The following is a 21812-nucleotide window of genomic DNA, read 5'->3' as shown; positions in this document are numbered from 1 at the left end:
TCATTTCTAATCGATGAAGCATACATTACCCTACTCCCACTAAGTTTTACTGCATAAAACTCGTAGAAGCCCAAAGGAAGGCAAGGCCTTAACGAACCGAGTGCTGGTATTTTATGGTCAATAATTGAGCAATAAACGTAAGTTTTAAGTGTTTGAAGAAACACAGCACTTCTATTTGGGGGATATTCCCACATTTCACCTGTGACCCCACCGTGCAACGTCTGTTTTTCAATCCGTTCAAGTTGCCTGTAGGCCTGGTCGGCACAGTTGGTCGTAGGCGTCCTGCGGTTTTCATTACATTTTCGATTTTGTACATTTTGCAGTCGTCGTCGCCATCAGAGTTCGTCATCGTCCTGTTTCGCCACCCATGACCCATGACCTCTCCCCTCTATTTTCGCCACCGTCTGTTTGGGCTGCAACTTAAGCGGCTTTTCCCTGTAAGTGCGGGTGTTCTCTGTATGGGTATCGCTGTGTGAGTGTGTGTGTGTGTGTGTGAGAAAACTGCCCCGGACGGCGGCAATTTGGCTAAAACGGTAAGCACACGCCTACCTGCGCCCACAAAAACGCACTACACAAATTGCTATTTATGTGAGTGCCCCCCCCCCCTCGCAGTTCAACCTTTGCCCCTTTGCCTTCTCTGTTGGTGCGGTTGAAATGAGCAAATTGTATGCGATTGTGGCAACCACAAAAGAAAAAAAACGAGTGAAAAAGGACCCCCAGTTGGAAAAGCAGAACCTGTAGTGCAGCTTAGTTTTCTTTTTTTGAAAGAGAGACGGTTGTGTATGCTGAAATATGGGTCACGTAGTTAAATTTTCCAACTCGTTTCGATTTTTTTAAGCAACTTACTTAAAATAAATTAGTTTTGCCAAACCACAAAAACGAAAACCCCCCGACTGCAGGGGGTGAGGAGGAAAAGCGAAGAATATCAAAAGCAATGTATGAAATAAATGTGAAGAAATCAGTGCCAATGCCCAAAGGACTTCCACGCTGCAAACAGGACTCGGAATGGACGGAGTAGGTCCTTTAGCGGTGGTCAGGGAAAGGATGGCGCCGGGCAGGCAATTTTATGGTCAGACACGCAATTTACGCCCTCGTCTATCTCGGTGTGATTGTGTGAATGCAAAGAGGCAAAGGCAGCGGCAACGGCAGTGGCAACGGCAATGGAAATGGCAAAAAATGCCCAACTATTTGCCATTTTAGTCACCAGGGGGCTCATGACTCGGCCAGGACGAGGGCTCGGCCAGCTGGTTGGCAATTCTATTAAAGCCGTAACGCGCTAAGCATTCGAAATCGAGTGCATAACATGGGCCAGTCAGGTCCTTGGGCCAAAGCCAACACAGAGTGGCTGGGTGGCCAGTGGGGTTGGCAAAATGGCCTCTGAAGGAGCGCAAGGTGACAAATTAGCAACTGCCAGGGGTTAGGACCTGGCTGATCAACAATTGATCAAAGTTTGCGAGGGTCAGACAGGGCTTCTCCAATGGGAGACTCGACAAGCAATTTGGCTAACATAACCAGCGAGCTTGATTTTCTGTTATATTTATATCACAAGCTATATTTGAAAGTCCCCAAATGAAACAAAACGAACAGAAATAGGAGCTGCGCATTTATCCATTGCTTAATAATATTTCATTCCATTCCAATACACAAAGGAAAGAAAATAAAAGGCGTTTAATCTAAGAATGGGGAAGGAGCCTGAAAAGTTTGGAAGTTAGTAGTGTCGATACGTTCCAGAACTTGCCTTGTATTATTATTCCAAATATATTTTTTAGCAACACCCAAAAATAAATTTTACATTTGATATATTTGATATTTAAATTAAATATAAAACAGCTTATATAAGGGCTTTAGTTTTATAAAGGGCTTGGGAAAGAACACAGAGCCTTATTAAAGAGGGACTTGTTAAAACAGCCATTATGCTTTAAATGAGACTTTCGCCATACAGATACCATACAGATTTTGAAATGATCTATAAAATATTACGTAAGGGTACCCAACGTACAGTTGAACTCCCATATAAAGCTAACAGATCAAACTTTCTAACAACAAAAAACAAATTTAGCTTAATAAACTAATACAAAAACAAAATGGTTTCCAATCGACAGACCTATCCGCTATTAATTCTTGATTTAAATTAGATTAAGGCCCGTCTTTATATATAGCTCACAGTAAACGTTGTTCATTCGAGTTCGAAACAGTTTCCACCATCAACATAACCATCTGGCCCTACCGGTTGGCTAAATAAAAACCAATTACTTACAAAAAATCCCCAGCAGGCGCAACTAGCCAACGGGCTTCCAAAAAAGACCACCAAGAGCTATTGAATTTGAAATAAAACTGTAGAGAGCTAAACTTTATTGCAAAGGCGAGTGGTATCTATGCGATCAGAGCAAATTAAAATTCGAATATATCTGCATATTGGACTAACAAGTGCAGTCAGAGATTAAATAAAATACGTTTTTGTTGAGATTTTTAATCAAAAGGGAAAAAGCTGCGTTGGAGCAAAAGTGTGATCAAAAAACCAAAATATTCCTCCTAAATATTCACCACTGGGGAGTGTGGGCGTATTCGGTCGTGGGTCTGGGGGGAATAAGACCAAAAAATTACACATACGTACTGTGACTGCTGGCCAGCCCACAACAGCAACAATGCCGTCCCAATGGCAGCTCTGCAATGCAAAACTGTCCGGTGTGTTTGATGCACAAATCCCTCAACTGAAATAGATTTACGTCACTGCCAGACGACGGCATTTGGTAGTACGGATTCGGAAGTCGGGGTAGCACGGGTTTTTGGGGGCGGGTCGGGGATCGGGGGCTCAAGCTGCAACTGCAATTGCGTTGGCCGGCCATTTTCGGCTGCTCTATTCCAAAAACCCCTCCATCTGACGCTCTTAGCTTTGGCAATTTATTTGCAAATATTTTTCAACATCAAAAATATGTTTTCTTTTTTTCCCAACGTTTGTCCTGCTTTGCTTTTTTACCCAGTGTTCGGGTTGTTCGAGGGCATTTTAGATTTATAGTAGTTAGGGGAGCATTTCCAATTGAACAGGTAATTAATATTCTGGGCCACTATCTGTCTGCATGTAAATTACAAACTACATCTAAATTTAAGATCAAATTTGGTTACAAACTGCATTTAAAGTCTTAAGTTGGACAAAACGATTGTGAAATTCAATGGTATGGAAATACTTTTAATATGTACTTTAAATATTTTTTAATAATTTAAAAGATAATCAATGAGAGAAAGTACAAGCCACGTTTCTTAATCATTTAAAGGTGAATCAATGAAGGTGAATACAAACCACATAACTGAATGTATTATTATGCAATTGAAGTTCCAATGTACAGAACATTTTATTCACATCCATTGAATAAATCCTATGAGAATATGAAATATTTTTAATATTTACTTGATAATATTTTTAAATATTTTAAGATTAATCAAAATACAAATACAGTAAGTATTTTAATACAGTTGAGCCTTAAATGATTTTAAAATGCATTATTTTAATTACTACCATGTTTTCCCTTCATTTTAACAATTATATGTATATATTTTACCAAAGATACTAAAGCAAGGTATGCCTCGACTACTGCAAACTACGATAATGAGTGGGACAGGACGTGCCCTGTAACATCCGGATAACAAATCGAACGACATATCCCTGTGCGTGCGTGTCCCGATGAGATGTCACATGTCGTCGCCTGCAATCCGGTGTCCTCATCAGCAGGCTCAGCCCGAAGTCTGGCTGCCAGCTACCAGTTGTTTAAGTCCCTGGATGCGGGAATGTGTTCGCTTCGAAATATGGAAAGTTGGCCAGCAACTATTTTTTAATTAACTGGATTTTGGCTTGAGTTGCTCCGCCTCAACTCGAACCATCCAGGCAGAGCCAGCCAGCCGGAGAAAAAGAGTCAGTTGGTGCAATTCAAGCTGATGTCAAATCCATTGCTGGACGACTGGCTTGTTAAATGTCAGGAACACGCCTCACTGATTTTCCAGGGTGGCAACGAGTGGGTGGGCGGCTGTATGGGTGTGCTGGGCAGAAAGAAAAGGCAGACGCAGAAATTTATCTGGCAGGAAAATTCGATTTTCCTATTCTCATTCTGTATGAGAGGCTGAAAGCATGCATCTGGTTCCACAATCAGATTCATTCATTTTCATTTATTGCCACGATAATACAATGCCAAGCTGTCAAGTTTGGCTAAAGATAGGAGTAAAAACCCTGCAGTGGATGGATGTGGCAATCTACATGGGATTATTTAAAAATATTATGGAAAGCACACAATTTTTTCAAAGAAACGTGTAACTTTTATTTAATATAGTCAAATATCTCAATCAGATTTCCCCATTGAAAGTATAGAAATGGGTTCGTCCTTTAAAATTTCAAAGTAAATATATATATTTATAAGCTTTATATAGGCAATTGAGTAACTTATTTGGGTTCCTAAAGTCAATATTTCTGTCTGCTATTTATTTCTTTAAAAACTCTGGCAAATGCAAAACAGAGAGCATTGAAATGTAACATAATTGGCAGCCAAAACACTACAGTTTACCTTCTTTTTCGCAAACTGGCTACTCTGAGTATCTTATTGTTAATCCACTCGACATCAGCGGTCTTACTTGTGTTTCGCTGTACCTAAGAGCCCCAAGCGGCTTTTCACTTGAGCCAGGTCCATGCCTCAGTTTTCTTCTTCAGTTGACTAAATTGCTGCCAGTTAAAAAGCACTTAAGAGGTGTACTTACTCTAGTATTCCACTTTACGCTAAAAAAAAAGACATTTCATCGTCGGCAGTCACGTTTAGGAGCTTGTCCCACGGACAGTCGTTCCCAGATACCCAGTTTAGTAGAGTAGGCTTTTATATCGCAGATCTACCTTGAGTATTTGCCTCCGGAGGGTACTTTGGTGCTACCACAGTCCGAGCTCGAGAGGTTAAGCAAACATTGACAATTTAAAAAGGACATTGAAAAATAACTTGGGAATTTCTTAATTTTTTTCATTCTCAACTTAATTATAATAAATATTTCTTTTAGATTTAAGTTTTTAGTTACTAACATTAAATTGAAGCACTGAATATATCCGAATAAGCAATTTAAGCCAACGTCATAAGTTATTCTTACATTGAGAAATCGGATGTAAATACTTCTGGTTTTGAAATTTTAATAGTTAATTTAATATTCTTATATACTTTGAGTTATAAAATAACTAATTTTAAATTGCAACATGAATGTTTCCAAAAAAAGCAATTTCACCCAACGTCAAAAGTTAACATGACATTGAGGAATGCTTCTGATTCACCAGTTAATTTAAAGGTGCCGTAGCTCACATATTTATCCGTGAAAAGATTCAATTTAAAGGGTGAGTCGTCGCCTAAGGAGTCCTTAAAACGGCTATGGAAGGCGTAAGCTGAGTCATTTATTTATTTATAAGCACACAATCGAGCAGGGGCACACAGACAGGAAGCGTTGTTGGGGCAATCCATTTACGTGCCACGTCCACGTTTTCGTACTCGTTTTCGTCCTGGACTCTAGGTAGTGGCTAATTAATTTTACACCGTTTATCGCTGCGTTTCACGGGCATACACTCGTGGCTTAAGTCAAACAAATCAATCACGGGGGGCGATGTTGGGCGGAAGGATGGCGCCAGTGGTCGGTGGCCAATTAGCAAAGCATACACCGCACAGCTGCTCTTTGCATGGCGACAAGACGACGCCGTCGCAGGAATCGCTGGAATCGCAGGACTCGCAGGACATCCACGATAATGTCAGTGCGGTAAGCCCTTAAGACAGATGAATGAAGTGGCAAACACAGCAGACAGTTCCAGCCGATTTACAGCCGAGTCCGGTTCGGAGGCGACGACTGGCTACTGACATTTACAAATCAGCAGTCATTACTTATTGCCCTCAAACACACAACGTCAGTGGCGCACATGAGGGGCCTTAATCAGATTTTACCGAAGTTTGCATATCCATATAATAGGTGGAGGGAATTGATAAAAGTTTGCAATGACTTGCTTAAAGGGATATAACAAATGAAGAGCCCCTAAAAATAATAGGTAGTCATTGAATATTTCAATAAAGTATGTCAAAGTATTGTTAGATTGGTTGAGATATAAAATTTGGCCAATGATTGCTATAATCGTCCAAAATTACACACGGCTAATCTGTTTATTATTATAAAACAAGACATATGACCCATGTATTTTTAAAGCTCTCAAGCAAATCCTTTAATTTATGGGGTAACAATCGGAACCGCCAATCGGAAATTCGACTTTGGCATTCCCATTTTTTAGGGACAAGTTCCCGACAACTTTTTTCCGCCTGCTATATAAAATTGCGCGAGTGCAATATAGCCATGTACTTCACAAGTTACGCACATAAAAACCGACGTTTAAAATCTGACAGTGAAAAAAATGCTAGGTGAACAAATAGACAGGAAGGGTGAAAAAGGGAAAAAAGCGAAGAAAAATGCAACAGCATTGAGAAGAAACTGAGTTCAAATAAAATAATAAAACCGAGGCATTTTTCAGCTTCATTAAATACCGACAAAGTTTGTTTTATGTATATGCTGCAAGTTGCAGGCCAGAAACCAGCGAAAGATGGAGTTTCCGCCTACATATGAAAGGCAGGAAAAACAAATAGAAGGGATATTTTCGAGACGATCGACTGTGAGATACCCAGTGCTTAGATACTTAAGGTTATTAAAAAAAATGTAGGTTAAACTTAAATTATTTTAAGGGTCTCCAAATATTTAACAGCATCTTACTAAGGAAAACTAATCAAAGGGGAATTAAATTATGTCTTATTTATTAGCTACTTCTTGGCCACAGTTACAGATAAAATACACTACTTATTGCAATTGACTTTCTGAGTAAACTGCCAGGAAGAACCGGATAAATATACTCTCCTTGAGGTTGGAGGTTGCTGGCACGGCCTTTTGGCCATTGACAGTGGTCGCAGTCAAGACTTAATTTTGGCAAATGAATTTGATGGGGAAATTGGCTTTTTGATTGGCAAACATCTACCTCTGGTGCAATGACAAAATATTTTCCTGCATTTATTATCAGTTATGGAAACGGTATGACAAAGTTTCGATTCAGACCACTGTAGATCGGACATTGACAAATATTCAAAGCGGAGGCAGAGCACAATTGCCCGAACGACATTGCCTGCAGTTTGTGTTAAATCAGCAACAATTGTTTGAATTGGAAGCTGGTCTCATATCTGTTTCAGGCTTTTGGCGTCGCTGTGGCTCGGCTTGGGCTTAGGACTGGGCTTTGGCCAGCCGCCAGACAGAGGAAATTAAAATTTATATAGCCAGCCCAGCGCGGCAGATGCTGACTTCAGCACATTGTTGGTTGGGGAACTCTGAATTTTTGGTACTTAGCATGCCTTCTTGCATCTCGTCGATTTCGCTGAAAAACTGGGTTAAGAATGAAACGTGGAGCGTGGCTGCCAATAAGCTTCCAATAGGCCATTTGTCAGCTCTGACCATCACGACAGAAAAAAAAAAGAAGGAGGCCATGGCAAGAATCGCTTTTTTCCTTCCTTCCTTCCTGTTGCCAAATGCTTGCCAATGGCTTTCAATTGGGTTAAGTGATTTGGCATTCAATCAATGTTCGTTTTTCTAACTTCCCCTTCAGCGCAATCACCACATAATTATAGCGTTTCCCGGCTGTTTGTTTTTGTTCTGGTTCTGGTTGTGGCATATAATACATACTCCGCCGGGCTCAAATGCATGTGGCAAATCAACAGTTGGCAGGACGAAAGGAGGTGGAGTTGGGGCCATAATGACTTTATTATCTGCCCCGATAGAAACTGATCTGACCAGGGTCCTGCGAAACATGTCCATTGTTCTACTCGCTCTGTGCGTGTGTAATTTAAATCAATTATGCGCTTGGGACCGAAAACATGTAACCGCTGTCAGAGGATTTGGACAATGAACTCGGCAAAAATGAGCAATAATAACAGCAAATTAATGAGTCGGGCAATTTATGGCTCTTTTCCCGTTCAATCGATTAATTCAGCCGCTGCAATCAGAATTCAGCAAAGCGAATGTCCTTTAAAGCCCCAGAACATTATTCTGTGTCTGCCACCTCGATTTCATTTGACATTTGATTTAGAACGCATTGTCGAGCAATCCCTGTCTGAGTTGCCGAAGGAGACGAGCAAATAAAAGGCTCAGCCCGCAATCATTGCGGTAAACAAAAGACAACTGCAGGGTTCACGAGGACACATGTTTATCAATGTCCTTTTGCAAAAAATTAGTTCAAAGCGGAATAGAAGCTCTGGGCGCAAAAAAATGCCACGATATACCATATGCCAGTGGCAAAAAGCAGCAAAACCACAGACGCAGAGATGCTGAGTCTCCAGTTGCAGATAAAAAGCCAGGCCCTAAATTGACAGACCACATATTAAGCCAGGATATGGATTGATTTATTGCCTTCAGACTGACTCTTCCCTTAACGTTATTTTTTGGCTTTTTTTAAGTGGTAGAAAAAAATGTGTTAGCCAGCCCGCACATTTTTCAGCAATTAGGAAATAATGTGTGGAAATTTAAGAACTTAAGAGCAACACAAACAGATACTTTAAAGGTATTACTTTAAGAGCTACTCACTTGTTTCATATTTATTGTGAGCTATACTTACCTAAAAAAAAGAAAGGAGAAAAGTAGAATTAGTTCTTTAATACAAAATATATAATTTGTTCTTGAGCCAAAACCAATCTTAAAGCTTTTTGTATATCCCTACAAAAACCCATTTCCACATCATCATAAACTTGACAGCACATGAGGCCTATTTGCTCCACACAAAGAACCAAAGAAAGGCCATCCCAATGACAATAATGTATTACAGTCGATGTCGATCACAAAAACAATGCCTACGCCACATCGACCTCCACTTGTAAAGAAAAACCTAAAGGCGATAACAAAACCATATACAGAAAAAGTTGAAGTTCTTTAACAAGGACATGCCGAGAGAACACACCCAAACAGAACCAAGGAAAAACAGACACGAGTGGAATCTCCCCACAGGCAAGACATAAAATATTTCTGAATGGACAAGAGGAGCAACAGAATTTCCAAGTGTTTTGTATTGGTTTCAATTGTTTGTTGGCACCCAAACATAAATATGATATTGAAGGAGGATATATAAGGAATACTTGACGTAGACTTGGAAGGTCAGTCACACGAAAGCAATATTTTATTTTCGTCCCTTTAATAGGAATAATATATCTACCGGTATTGATATCTTCTTACACTTTTTTGGTCTACATCTGAAATAAACTATATTCAATCGCCAACAAATATGAAATCGATTAATATATTAAATTCTAGGTGTAAGACTGTAGAATTCGCGATTTTTCACCTTTAGATACTTGCATAAAAAAGTTAAAGAGATTAGGCGTCCACTCGAACGACTAGGATTGGTGGAAAGTTCATAAAATTCCTGAAAATTCGTGGTCTAGCGCTTTTCGATTGGAAAGATATGACTTTGTAAATGACTTTCGTGAGCAACTAAACAAATTGGTTAAAAGGTGTTTTGCCCATGTATACGTGTGGCCGTCGATTTCGTGGCTATATTTTAATTATAGACTTTTTAAGTTTGTTTTACCTTTGCGTTTAGTTTTTCCATTTTAACTAAACTGTCTGCGTGTTTGCATATTTAATCAACATTTTTTCTTTTTGTTTGGCCAACTTCCGACTCGGCTTCTGAGTCGTCCCGCCTACAGTTTTCGTTTAGTTGGACTCTCCTCTGCGTTGGCATTTATAGCTCAGTCCAGGAAGGACTAAAGTCGGAGCAGTTGAAGGAGTAGGAGTGTATGAGTGGGTTGGTCGTCTGAGAATGACTGGCATAAATCACAGAGGGCAATATGCAACACTATTTCCAGAGCCGCACTGCGAATACTCCTGGCTGCTTTATGACCCCGCAAACCTGAAAGCCATTCCAAGTCCTCTAACTTCTTGTTGCAGCTTAACGCGTTAACTCGTACCTAAGCCAAAGTTTTAATGGGAGCTTGAGGAGTTCCCCGAAGTTCACTGGCGGTCTTACAGGTACGTTGCAAAATACCTTCTTGGCGTTTTATTAAGCCCCTGTGATCGATTGTATTGGCCCAGGCGGAGACCGAAAACTTGGTGTTAGTTGGTATCACGAAAATAACTAAGTATCAGGGGATAAAAATAAGATGAATGTAAATCGCACAACTGAGATCTTTTCTATTAAAACATGAAAGTCATACAACTGCCAGCAACTTAAATATTTATCCAAGTAGGAACCCTGCTATGGTATTCCAAAAAAAACTTGTTGGCCCAAGAGAAACTAGCCAAAATAAAAATAAAATGTTAGTCCTCGTCATCCTGGACAGCTTCCAAAAAAAAAAAAAACCAAAAACAAAAAAAGAGGAAACTCCTGCACACGCAATCCAGGCAGCTGCATCTTTGGACTTGTAAATTGCATTTGCAGCCAATTTACACAAAATTAAATTGAATTTACGCTACGCTTGCCCAAAATATCAATGAATGTCGCCCAGAGAGAAAGCGCACAGATGGTGGGCGGGATGTCCTTGGCACATGCAAGGACTCCACAGAGCACCGCAAAAAGTCAACTGCATTTTATCAAAATTCAAATTGTATTTCGTTGCTCGTCGCCGGGTCCTCGAGTAAGAGTCCTCTGCTTGTTTAGCATGCGTGATAAGCAGCCAGCAAAAAGCAAAAAGGACTGTCACACAAAGTTGAAAACGCACACGGTCGCACATAAATGAAGTGCCTGCAAGTTGGCCGTGTAGTTTGTTGCATGTTGCACATGGAACAACAACTACTGGCGGCAGTACGTAGTTCCTAAGACAGCATGGACAACAAACTAATGCACTCACTCGTGTGAGGCCAGCCCACCTTCCCATTTCGCCATTCAGTTGGCCATGGAACTCGCTGAACTGACTTGCTCGACAAATCACACGAGCTTCACTACGGGCAGCAAATGAATCCAGGCACAAGTTTCCTACCTGCGTTACTTTACAAGTGTTGAAAGCAGGTAAGGAATGGGCTTGAGCAGATAATGCCGGCGGACTAAAAGTCAGCTAAGTCTGAGTGTCGACCAATAGCAACTAGCTGGATTAGCAGATTGGGATATGCGAGGCTTTAAATATTTAAGAAGCAGTTTAGGTTAAACCTATTTGTAATCAGAGTGGGACCAAAAACTGCACTTCTGGATTTCTTAACGTAACTTATTGGATCCCGATTTTGAAGTGGGATGCCTTAATGAATATGTGGTTGAATGTTCTAATAGTCCAAATTAAAATACTTCTTAAAAGCGAGGGTGAAATTTTTAACCCATTTCCATGTTTTTTCCGTATTTCCAATGGCTGTCAGTATGGGAACCCGAAACTTCACTTCTATTTTTCGAAACTTGGGTAATTCGATTCCGATTTAGACGTGGGATACCTCTATGAATTTGTGGTTGAATTCTGTAATATTCTACCTTAAAAGTTTGCTTTTCAAAGAGGGTCAGAACTTTAGCCCATTTTTATGTTCGATTTTTCGGTATTTCTAATTGTTATCAATATAGGAACCCAAAACTGCACTTCTAATTTTCATAACTTGGGTAATTCGATTCCGATTTAGACGTGGGATACCTCTATGAATTTGTGGTTGAATTCTGTAATAGTCTACATTAAAAGTTTGCTTTTCAAAGAGGGTCCTAATTTTAACCCATTTTCATGTTCGATTTTTCGGTATTACCAAATGTTTTCAGTATAGGAACTCAGAACTGCACTTCCAATTTTCATAGCTTGGGTAATTCGATTCCGATTTAGACATGGGATACCTCTATGAATTTGTGGTTGAATTCTGTAATATTCTACATTTAAAATTTGCTTTTCAAAATGGGTCAAAATTTTAGCCCATTTTTATGTTCGATTTTTCGGTATTTCTAATTGTTTTCAGTATAGGAACCCAAAACTGCACTTCTAATTTTCAGACCTTGGGTAATTAGATTCCGATTTAGACGTGGGATACCTCTATGAATTTGTGGTTGAATTCTGTAATATTCTACATTAAAAGTTTGCTTTTCAAAGAGGGTCAAAATTTTAACCCATTTTCATGTTCGATTTTTCGGTATTTCCAATTTCTTTCAGTATAGAAACCCAAAACTGCACTTCTAATTTTCGAAACTTGGGTAATTCGATTCCGATTTAGACGTGGGATACCTCTATGAATTTGTGGTTGAATTCTGTAATATTCTACATTTTAATTTTAATTTTCAAAGAGGGTCAAAATTTTAACCCATTTTCATGTTCGATTTTCCATATTTGCAATGGTTTTCAGTATAGGAACCCAAAACTGCACTCCTAAATTCCATAGCTTGAGTTATTACATCCCAATTTTGAAGTGTGATTTCTGTATGATTTTGTGTTTTAGTTCTCTAATATTCTACATTTAAGCATTCCTTTTTATGGAGGGTTAAAATTTTAACCAATTTTCATATTTGATTTCTTCTTATTTCCAAGGACTTTTAGAATGGGACACCAAAATTGCACTTCTGGATTCCATAACTTAAGTTATTGGATATCGATTTAGACGTGGGAAACCTCTGCGAATTTGTTGTGGAATTATTACAACTGTACCTCTATATTACTTATTTTAGAAAGGTTATAAATTTTATTTATATTTTTTGTGTAGGCCTAGCACTGTTTTGTCATATTGAATTTTTTATAATGCAGCGTGGTTGACAGCAGGAAATTTAAAAAGCTTCACACTTCCTAATACCTGCTAAATATGTAATGAATGTGTCTATTATTGATAAGTTTACACATTTAATTTGTAGGCCTTAGGTCATTGAGTCAGTTTAGATGACGAAAGTATTAAATAAATATAAATATGTTGATTAGAAGCCTTTCTAAGAAATTATTCTCAAATTTAACTTTATTAAAAAGCTTTAAAAGAGAGCAGTGATCTCTTTGCATTTATACTTCTTGCCTGCCATATGCTTTATTGAATATATTGATACGGTGTAAACAAATCATTAGTTAGGCGTTGTCCCAGGCAGGGACACCAGTGTCCCAAGGGTCGCCAAAGGTCTAACTGTGTTTCCTGAAAGCAACGTTAAGGATTCCGTGTGCACTCTCATCAATATCATATTAATGCTCGGCTGCCAACAAACAATTGAAAACAATACAAAATACTTAGGAATTCCTTTGCCCCTCAGCCAGTATTTATTCCCTGCCTGGTTCGTGACGTGTTTGTCTGGTTGTTTGGGACCGTGTGGATGCCTCAAGTTTGGCCTTGTGCCAGAAATCCTACCTTCCTCATTTTTATACATGTATCGTTGTGCCATCCCTTCTTGGGATCGGGTTTTGTTTTCGTCTTAGAAAGGGGATATCCAAAATGGAGAGGAAGAAGGCCGGAAATACTTCGAGGTTTGGGCCGTTATGCATATTTGCCATTTGTTCACCTCTGGATCTGTTCTTCGCATGCCAGAAATAAGCCGCAAGAGCTGTCAATTGTTGATGATGTGGGAATTGTTGGAACCTAATGTTTTTAAGGAACCAATAATTTCAGCAGGTCTTTAATGTGTTATTTTGGGTTGGGCTTTCTTGTAGTAAGTGGAGATTAAATTTACTTTATTATGAAAAGTTCCCGATAGATTATAAGGATCTAATCTATTCGTATAGATCTATTTATTCGTATAGCTTGTAACACCTCTAGAAAACGGTCGCTTATCTTCCTATTCATATTATTACATTCGTTTAGACACGATTTTTAAAGAGGTCGGTAAAGATACCAGTAAATGAGTCATATGGAAATACCTTTCAATATTTGAATGTTTAAACGCAACATTATAAACATGTTTTAAAAACATAGAGCAATTTAATTCAGAAAACCTGTTCCCATGTATTAAGTGCTTTTAAAAACAAAGAAGTCAGGGCGAGTATCCACCAAACTTAAAGTGCTTAAACTGCATTGAGCTGGTCATGTCCAGCGCTTCTGGAGGGCAGTTCCGTGCTCCGGCGCTACATACACGATGGAGATTGGGAGGTGGCAGATGAGCCCCATCCTGTTGGCAACAACATCTTGCTTGGAATTTACGTGATGTACATTTAAACGCGGGTGAGCAACCGGAATTATGCGTCCACCGGGTCTGGAGCTGCTGCAGCTCTGGGAGTCCACAGATGGGTAAGGGTTGGGGGATGGCAGAGGTGGAGGAGGGTATGGGTATGGGATTTTCGAACAGTTTGCTAAATTGGCATGGCCAGACTGAAGGCAAAAGGCACGCCTAGGTGAGCGCGCGCCCTCCAATATTTCTGGCTCGACTGCGACGGGTCTATAAGTATGCTGGAGCATCGGCAGGGAATCGCACATCTGCTGAAAAAATTGATTGATGATTGATGGCAATACAAAAAGGGCGACGTATGCCTCCCGCACATGAGCGTTTCCCGGGGAAAGGTGCATCAACATCCATATCCACATACAGATATAGAGGGAAAACCGAATGGGAGAAAAGCGCAATTTCACATGTGTACATACATATACACTCGTTTCTGAGTGGGCGGCGCTGAATGTGTGGGCGGGGTTTTAGGGGTTTTGGGCTGGCACAAATATTCATGAGCAAAATGCCGTGTGCTCGTCTCCCGTCGCGCGGCTCAGACAAAATTTGCATAAATTTGGAATTTGAAAAGCTATCCAGCCTGATGGAAATGATGACGAGAGCAGCACACACCTAAACACCCACTTCAAACAAACCGGGGACGAAGCGACGATGAAGATGGAACGCCCCCAGTCAGTTTGTGGCACGTTGTATTAAGGCATTAAATGTTTGCCGCACACATTGGAGAACAAATATGCTGAAGCCTGAAATGGGAGCGGAAATGCCAGCCGGCATTGCTGAATTATAATCGAGAGTTTTGGCTAAGAAGCCTTGTACATATCATTTTGCAGAACACTGATAGAAATGCCAAAAATGTTGACATTTGTTTGCTAATAGGTTCATTTATAATGTGGCTTGGCTCGGGCTGTTAAATATTTTTCAAGCTATTGCAAATTAAATTATGAAACTTGTCATTTGGATATGTATTAAGAATGTCCTTGAACATTCAGATAAAATGATCATAAAGTAATTATTTGAATATGTACGAAGAATGTCAGTCACCATTCAGATGAGGTTGAAATTCTTAAAGGAGACCTGGAAATTATATTAAAAATTGTTTTCATATTTCGTTCTCAAGGTGTTCTAACATCTTAATATGATGATTATAGAGAAAACAAATATTATAATATTAACCCATCTAATAAAAATATGCTTCATGAAAGTTAACAAGTTGAATCCATTGAAATGAAAAATATTCATAAATATTTAAGTCAGATATTCGCGGTGCCACCAAATCTCTAGGGTTTTAAAACCACTTTTTTAAATTTTAGGTAAGGTCCAACAATTTGGTGGAAGGATAAGCCTTAAAATAAGTTTAAAGTTTTTTTATGTGTCGAAAAGTATGCAACACTTTTTTAAACTCAAAAGTTCAATGAATTCATGCAAAGAGACGACTATCCTTTATACATTGCATACTTTTAGACACCTCATTGGTGTGGCACCCCCATTATTCATTCCTATGATTATTAGTCCCCATTTTTACTACGATTGCTCTATGTGATTCAGGGTTTTGGCTAAGACTGTGAGTCACCTACCAATTTTCTGTGACTAATCTGCTGCAGTTGCACTTGCAGCTTGTGCGATTGCAGGAGTTGACCTGTTGGGCCTGATATTGTTCCTGGACTGCTTGATGTTGGGTTTCTTAATGATGATGTTGTTGATGATGTTGTTGCTGAAGTGGCACTTGCATCGCTGGCAGCGGAATGCACTTGCTGTTAGCAAATTGCTTGGGTCTTGCAGAAATCGCGCAAATTGTGGCGGCTGCTCAAACTGAGGCGGCCGGAACTGGATGGCTGATTTTGTAGTAATTGCTGTTGGTGGCGTTGCAGCTGCAGACGAGGGTAGGGATATCCAAGGGATTGGGGACTTTGCTGCCAACGCAAGCGCCGCACGTTTAGGGCGCCACATGGATAGGCAACCTGCAAGAGAATTGATGAGAGATTCAAGAAAGAACACAACACAACACGAACTGTTCGACAGACATCCGAAGAAGCTGTCACACGGAAAATAATAAGAAAAACAAATGCATATTTACTGTCAAGAAACAACAACATCAATGAGCAGGGAGCACAACATCGATTGGTAAATGGTTATATTTATGAGTTAAATGGAAATCATGATTACAGATAGTGGTCTTGCGGTATTAGAGAGGCTTATGAGTATGTAGTAGTAGCAGTAGAGTAGTAGAAACAACATCAACAACAACAACATCAATTATAGAACAACATCAATATATTGGAGTCAGTAACAACATTGATTCTTATAATTTATAACTTATTTGCGTTCCCCAACAATATATAATGGATTTAATATAAATTGATATGTGTCTTTCTTATTCTTACCCAGCTTGAAAGAAAAACATACACACACACCTTAAGATTTGATTTGAGACTTAGAGACATTCAAGAAAGGAACATTCCGACACACTTAAGAACATATATTTTACTTACCTTATCTTATTAATACAGGTTAGTTTCTTTAAAGGTTATACTTATATATAAATTGACGATGTAAATAATGTGCTAAAAGTACAAATAGATTATTTCATGCACAAGTACTAACATTTATCAAACACATAGTATTGGTGCTGAAATCAAGGGGAATACAATGACTAGGGTATGTGTTAATAAATTAAATAAGGTACCCTTTACCCAGATCTCCGAATGTAAATTAAATACAAAGAACTAATAAGTTATTTAAAGAGGGTTTGGGAATACCTAAATTCTCATAAAATGATCTGTCATCATTGCGGGTTTATTTTGTTTGTTGGTGATTGACGAGGTAGCATAACACCCACAAAGACGCACTGCCAGATATACGGCTGCAATGTAAATCGACATTTTTATTACGGTGTTGGAATATGTCATGCTCCTTTCTCCACAATAAAAATGTCGCGCATTCGGCTTTGAAATGCAAAAAAATGTTCAAGCGTTCCCACTCCATCCTTTGTGACGGAACATTTTCGAGTTGAGGAGCTACCAGTTTTCTAATAAAATATATTTTTACACATGCGCATGCATAAAATATTCTCTTTGTAGTCGGTGTCGGCAATATTTCACGGGCTTTATAAAGTTGAAAATTGTTCCTTCTATGGCTCAGACAGTTTTTATGGCCGCAGAAGAATATAGTCAGAGGCTGGTTCTTCAAACATTAATCAAATTCTTTATCTCAGTTGGGGCCAACTTTTAGGGGGTATTAGTATAAATTTGTTTGAAAATATAATTTTAGGCATATTTATTTAGAATTTTGTTATTATAAAGAAGTCAAGTAAGACTAGTTTTACTTGGTTTGAAAAAAAAATTTCTATAAAATATTTTTCTTTAATAAGTGGTAAAAATCTTTAGATGTCATATAACTAAATAACAAGAGTATTATAACTAAGGCCTGACGATTGATTTCCTTCAACTTGCTAAATCTTTCGTTACACTCTTCTTAGCACAGCTGGCTATCTTAATTAATTAACTGATTTGCAAAAATAATAATAAAACTGTCAGCCGCAAGAGAGAGCCGACTGAAATCTCCTGTCCGATTCAACATACTATGTGGCGAATATATATATTTTTTCTTATCTCAAATTCCTCTTGGCCAGGACACGGGACCATCTCACTTTCTCGCTTACTCTCTTGCTATCCTGGCCATGGGCAGAGTGGCCGTGGTCCTTGTTTTTCTGGAAACTGGCATCCGCCAACACTTAATTAAAATGGCATCCGGCCGAGGCGGAAAAAATCCTGAGCGGCCCAGCATGCCACTGCCATCCCCGCCATCGTCCACCTCTATATGGATGTATATGTAGACCATCCATCGCAGCGCGTCCAGTGGTGTGAGTAAGTGAATTCGTTTCCCGCTTTTGGCCGTTGATTGATATGCCAATGAAGCGAACGCCGAGCTCAGGGCTCCTATTCCATGGCCAGACATATCTGGATCCCAGGGTCCAGGGACCAGAGACGATATACGGGAGAGACCCAAGGAAAGAATGCGGAAAAAATCTAGTTCGTTAGCTCTTATGCAAAGCGGGACAATAGTGTACACTGCGGCCCAATCGCTGGCGCAAAGTCAACAAATGCAGATGGGGCCAGATAAATTGCCAAACTGAAGCGTCCAGCACCAAAAGCGGCTTCGGGCCCAATAGGAATGGCTTGGCTTTTAGCTCAGTTAGTTGCGGTTCAGTTCGGTTCGGTTCAGTTCGTTTCGGCAGAGGCCTGCAATGGATGGTATGGTCAGCTTCAGCCCTCGTCTGGAATAACAACACAAATTTTTGCTTTTTTCCCTGCCGAAACAAAGTTTAGGTGAATAATGAAAAGAGGAGTGGCATCCGAAAGGTGTGCTATAAAATCAAAGGGCTTCATCAGCACAGTGATACACTTTACAAAGTTAAAACAAGTGTGGAAAACAAGTGTTGGGCCAAATATTATAATATGATATTATATGAAATCTACTCTTGAGATGAACTCTTGTTTCAGTTGCACCTCAAATCTGGAGACCAAAAATATCTATAGTTATTTCTCATCCATAGTTAGGGTATTCAGAATTCATTAATTGAGGAAGACCCACAACTAACCACAAAATCCATTCATTCATGAATTGTGCTACATCATGGGCGAGCGTGATTAATTGCAGGCTGTGGTTAAATCCTTTTTAGTCCTGATTTCGGAATTTTTCAGGTTAACTCGGCTAGTTCTTTTTACTTTCCCATCCTCTTTGGGTAAGTGTACCGACATAGGAAAAAATGTACAACAGCCCTTGTGGCCAGGTAAACAAAAATTCCACGTTAAGAAAGGTTCAATTAATTTTATGCTTTTTCAGGGAAATTTTCAAGCAGTTGAAGTTAGTTTGATTAAGAAAACAGGACTTAATAAATAAAAATCTTTTAAAAATAATAAGCTTTACGATTTTTAAAGGCAAGTAAAAGAAAAAACGGTTAATTTAAATTCAGACCGGGAGTCTTGACCCTTTCCGCCTAGCATTTCTTCGACTTCCGTTCCTAAGGCTTTTGAATTATCAGCGACTGCCAGTCCCCGGCATATGTGCAAAGTTTCTGCCCACTTGCCGTATTTGCTGCCTTCTCTATCTACTTGGCAGCAGATATTTTTCATTTTTGAAAAAAGAAAATTATGACTTTTCCCACCCAATGCCCGGCTCCGCCCACTTTCGCCTCGTTTTGGGAAATTTGAATACGACAAAGCGGCGCATAAGATTCAGATAAAGCTAAACTGCCAGTTGCCATGAAAAGTTGAGCGGTGTTTCAGGCTTTTTTCCATGACCGCCGCCTTGTGAGGCCGCAGCTTGACTTTTTATTTTTATGCTAAACTGTTTCCTCTCTGCAAAAGGCCGTATTTCGTTGGCGCAAAAAACTGGCTGCCAAACTGTGGCACAAAGAGGAAACCGGAAGTTATATCGTCCTCCGGATGATTACTGCACTTTCTGTGCGCAAGTTGTTGCCCCTGTTGAAGTGGTCTCCGGGCCTCGAGTTGAAGGATCCTTCACTTATCAAAGCACTCGATACGTTAATTAAAAGATCAGGATCCGAGCCCGAACGGGTTAGAAGCCGTCTCGATTTAATAAAACAACTCTTGATTATGCAACAGGAAGAGTGGCTTCCTTCGGCCAAACAAAGGCGGAGAACAAAGGTGGAATTCCTCGGGCTCGCCCCCCAAGTTTTAATAAGTAGCACACATGCAGCAACAGTCGACTTCTTGCCACACACAGTGGCACATTGGCAAGTGCACAGAAACCAGAAACAAGAACAAGCACAAGAACAAGTATAGAAAAAGTCGGGTCTGAAAGTTCTGAAAGAAGCCGGAGAGAAGAAAGATAAACTCTTCCCTACGCAATCCAGCCGGGCCTAGACTAAGAAAATGTAATAAATTTCCACACAAAAACAGCCACAAATTTCCCTCTCAGTGTTTGTCAGAGTAAACAAAGGAAAATATGAAAACAAAAGGCTGAAGGAGAGAATACTTGGATGGCAAGGGATTGAATGGACCAGCCTATCTATATTCTTCTATCTTGGAAAAGCAATGGCAGAGGGTGTCCTCCGGTTTGTACAACTCAGCTGCAGTTCACAACATTTTGCATATTCAATAAACTGCTTCTTGCCGACTTGTGTTTAGTTTGATTTCTATTTGAAGACTCTTTTTGTGTCGTCCTAAGCAAAATTAAATTTCAGTTATGAGTTTTTAGACCAGAACCAGGCAGAACCAGAGGCGGGCACACAATCAAGATTTGTTGTTTTTTCCAACAATCGAAATAGTTAAGCGGTCAGAGGAAAGGGCCTCCAATTTGCAGAGAAACAAATATTATGTTTTATTTATTTTCTTTCGGCCATTCAAATAAGTTTACAAAATTTTAATTACTTTTCCAACCACATGGCCATAATACCCAGCAGGTGGGGGGATAATCAAAGAAAACATGAACACATGAAACATGTGTTCCCTAAACGCTTTTACATGGCTACACATGTTCGGCATTTAAAACTAAAACTCAATTAGGGCAAACATTAACAAACATAAATCACAAAACAAAACAAAATATATCTATATATTTTGGACAGTGAAAATTGCAATCAATTTTCAAGCCCTCTTTTGTCGGCCTGTCATAAAATTGCCCCGACCAACGCATTTAAGGATTGGCAGAGTTTTTGCAGAAATAATTTAGCACAGTGGCAGCAAAATCCACAAATATCAAAATCGAAAGCAATCAAAGGGGATTTGCACAATTTTCAGTTGGGCATGCAAGTTCGAATTTTTTTGAGAACACAACATACAGGTAGAAATACATCAACGAGTAAATCCTTGTGGGGTATATTTTATCTCATTTCCCTAAAAATTTTAGTTGCGGGGAAAGAGTAGTGAAAGATACCACAACAAATTATAAGAACAACACTCAAACAATGTGCATTTATGAGAAAATTATATGTCTAGCTACTTAATTGATGAAATTGAGGGCATTGTCCCTGGTCACTTACCCCTGATATGGACTGCTTGTCATTGTGGAGCGAAGCCTGTGCCCCCGAAGTGGGCGACGTGGCGGGCGTGGCGGCGGTCTCCGGACTGAAGTAAGTCAGAAAAGCGCAACCTGCAATGACAATCATTATATTATCAATCAATAAACGCAAGTGTAAGGCGAGGAATGTTTAAAGGATGATTTCCAAACTATCTCTTAGATTAATTTTATCTATTTTACCCGCTAAATCCATGTTCGTTTTATTTCACAATTAAAGCCCTGTCGGGTGGAATGTCCTGGTGAAAGGGACTGCAAGGACTAACCACCACACACACACACACATGTCGGTTTGCGTGTGCAAAGCGTCAACGTGTTTAGCACAGTTTTGTGGCCATTTTCATAAATCCGTGTAATTTTCCCCACCGCTTGCTTTCCCATTGTTTGCCTGTGGTGGCCCGCTAGGTGTTGTTTTTAAAGGACGGCAGGGGGATCCTCCTGTCTCTGCTCCTCATTAACTGCTCAACTGCCGCCCCGTATTTCACCTGCACGGCGACAGGCTCGTGTCAGCCTAAACCGATTTAGCAACACATATTCCACCAGCACGAAGCCAGCCCCTGACATGTGGTCATACCAGGAGCACCCTGCTTTCCCCATTGACTGTCTGTTCCCACCCCGGGCTACACAGGAAAAAAGAAGGCATATGATATGGCTTAGGTGATCTTTATATCGATTGCTC

The 21812-nt window shown here is 39.7% G+C and overlaps 1 protein-coding gene across 16 annotated transcripts in view; it reads right to left on the bottom strand.

The window, feature by feature from the left end:
* LOC119553043 (CUGBP Elav-like family member 4) overlaps nt 1–21812 on the bottom strand; it is a 279958-nt gene that overhangs the window by 238006 nt on the left and 20140 nt on the right. For all 16 annotated transcript variants that reach the window (XM_037863108.1, XM_037863109.1, XM_037863115.1 and 13 more), the window contains exon 4: nt 21099–21208. In XM_037863108.1, coding sequence (XP_037719036.1) covers nt 21099–21208 — 110 coding nt within the window. The remainder of the gene's footprint in view (nt 1–21098; nt 21209–21812) is intronic.

Source organism: Drosophila subpulchrella, chromosome 3L (genome assembly GCF_014743375.2).
Source record: "Drosophila subpulchrella strain 33 F10 #4 breed RU33 chromosome 3L, RU_Dsub_v1.1 Primary Assembly, whole genome shotgun sequence".
In the NCBI taxonomy this organism is placed as follows: domain Eukaryota; kingdom Metazoa; phylum Arthropoda; class Insecta; order Diptera; family Drosophilidae; genus Drosophila; species Drosophila subpulchrella.
Note: the sequence above shows the minus strand (reverse complement) of the source record. Positions and strands in the feature narration are given on the sequence as shown.